Here is a 2434-nt window from a genome sequence, read left to right as displayed (position 1 = left end):
CGCCGCTCCGGCTGGGCTTCGGGGCGGGACGGGGCGGGCAGCGGCAGCCCGGTGGGAAGGGTGCGAGGATACGGGGGCCGTGCAACCCCGGGGGGCAGCTGCAACCCCACTGTGGCAGGCGCAACCTTACGGGGACAGGTGCGACCTTGCGGGGGTGGATGCAGCCCCGCTGTGACAGGTACAGTCTTGCAGGGCTCAGTGCAGCCTTGCGGAGATAGGCGCATCCTTATGGGGGTCGGTATAAACCTATGGGAGTAGGTGCAATCCTACGGGAGTCGGTGCAACCTTATTGCAACCCTATTAGGGAAGGTGCAACCCTACAGAGCGAGGTGTGGTCTTACGGGGGGTGCGTGCAACCTTACAGGGGTAGATGTAACTTTCTGGCGGCAACTGCAACCCCATGGGGGCAACTGCAGCCCTACTGGGGTAAGTGCAATCTTACAGGGGTAGGTGCAACTTTTGGGGTCAGCTGCAACCCTATGGGGCCGGGGGCCCTACCTGCGTTGATTTCCAGCCGAGGGGTAGGCGGGGTGGGAGGCAAAGCTGGCTCTGCGTGGCCTGGCGACACTCCTGGGTTGGGGGCTGCCCCAGGGAACAGAGCACACCCACATGGCGAGTAGCTTAATCTGCAAAGAAGCTTGACTGGGGGCTCAGCAGGGAGGCTCTCGCTGTGAGGGCCCCACGCAGCTTGGCCTTGTTTTGGGGAGCAGGAGGGGAGAAGGAGGGCCGGGGGGCTGGAGGGCAGGCAGCCCGGCCAGCCGGAGCTGACGTGTGCCCTCACTGGCAAGAGGATGCCCAGCGTGGCTGTGCGTATGTGCAATTTTAGCTGCAAATCTCCCGTAGTGTCTTCACAAAAGGGAGAATGCAATCTGATTTTGGCTGCAGGATTTAGGGGGAGAGTGGATGACATTCAATAGGTTTGCAGCACACACACACACAAAAAAAAGATACATCTGTTGGGAGGTAAGTGTGTCCAGCCTTGGCAAAAGCATGACAAATCTTAGGAGTTACGGAAAGGGCACTGGTGCCTATTTCCTAAATATCCCCCCAGCCCAAAACGGTGCTCTCTTTCTGTCTCACATGCAAAAACAATGCTTGTTTCTTTCTGTGATTCTCCTGACAGGAGCTGGTGACCTGAGCGGGGATGCTATGGGCTATGTGACAGGCGTGCTGGCCGTGCTGATACACGCTGCCTACCTGGTGCTCATTCAGAAGACCAGTGTAGATAGTGAATACGGACCCCTGACAGCTCAGTACGCCATCGCTGTTTCGGCCACCCCTTTTCTCATCATCTGCTCCTTTGCCAGCATGGATTCCATCAACGTCTGGTCATTCCCGGGGTGGAAGGACCCCGCCATGGTATGCATCTTTGTCGCTTGCGTCCTGATTAGCTGTGCCATGAACTTTACCACCCTTCACTGCACTTACATTAACTCGGCTGTGACCACCAGCTTCGTGGGGGTGGTGAAGAGCATAGCAACCATCACAGTGGGCATGGTGGCATTCAATGATGTGGAGCCCACAAAGTTATTTATAGCCGGTGTCGTGGTCAACACCTTGGGGTCTGTCATTTACTGCGTGGCCAAGTACATTGAGACCAGACGGCAGAGCAATTACGAGGACCTGGAGAAAGAAGCTAGAGAAGAGGAGGAGAAAAGGCAGGCTGGGGACCAAGCACTGTTCGTGATGGAGGAGATTTCCCAGGAGGAGGGGGCTGGGGAAGCAGCAGTGGAAGAATCGGCCACAGGGAACAGCCAGAGCAGAGAGGAGGAGAGGGACGGCACTGAGAAACCTGCCAAGGGACCGGCGGTCCAGGGAAAAGCCACCGGCACACAAGAAGTGAACAGGAGCTTGCTGAAGGATGCCTATCTCGGAGTATGGAGGTTGGTGAGGGGTGCTAATTATATAAAGAAGGATTATTTGATAGAAAATGAAGAGCTACCAAACCCTTAAAAAGCAGGTTTGAAAACCTATTGCTTGAGGACAGACACCTGGTTCTCTGTACAGGGGGAAAGGCAGAGCATACATTTCCACATCAATGCTGACAAATCCAAATCATGTAGGATGACTTTACCTCATTGTCAAAAAGCAAAAGGTCAGAGTTTGCTCGTGCTTTGGGCTTGCTTTCAGCTGCTTTCAGTACATCAGTTTAGACCCACCACAGCTAAAGGTGCCGAGTCCTCTGCTGTGGATACAGAGAGAGTTGGGTAGCAGCAAGTCACGGTGCGCTTGCCCAGCAGCCTGGGCCATGTGGGACACCAGTACCATTAAGTTAGTCGGCAGTGCCAGTGACACGGCGGTGGCCTGTAGCTTAGCTTGTGTCTGGAGCCTTGTGATTTTAACACCATTCGGAGGCTCTGTCGATGTGCTTCCGTATCTGTATCCATCTAATTATAGGTAGTCAATATAAATATATTCCTGCAATATATAAGCT

At 54.7% G+C, this 2434-nt stretch overlaps 1 protein-coding gene across 1 annotated transcript; it reads left to right on the top strand.

The window, feature by feature from the left end:
- The first annotated feature begins 248 nt into the window (after positions 1–248).
- On the top strand, positions 249–1953 carry SLC35D3 (solute carrier family 35 member D3). Its single transcript, XM_009281575.1, has 2 exons — positions 249–426; positions 1124–1953. Exons 1-2 carry the CDS (start codon positions 249–251, stop codon positions 1951–1953), a joined length of 1008 nt encoding a protein of 335 aa, XP_009279850.1.
- Positions 1954–2434: the final 481 nt, after the last annotated feature.

This window comes from Aptenodytes forsteri, unplaced genomic scaffold (genome assembly GCF_000699145.1).
Source record: "Aptenodytes forsteri isolate BGI_AS27 unplaced genomic scaffold, ASM69914v1 Scaffold82, whole genome shotgun sequence".
NCBI classification, from domain to species: Eukaryota; Metazoa; Chordata; class Aves; order Sphenisciformes; family Spheniscidae; genus Aptenodytes; species Aptenodytes forsteri.
Note: the sequence above shows the minus strand (reverse complement) of the source record. Positions and strands in the feature narration are given on the sequence as shown.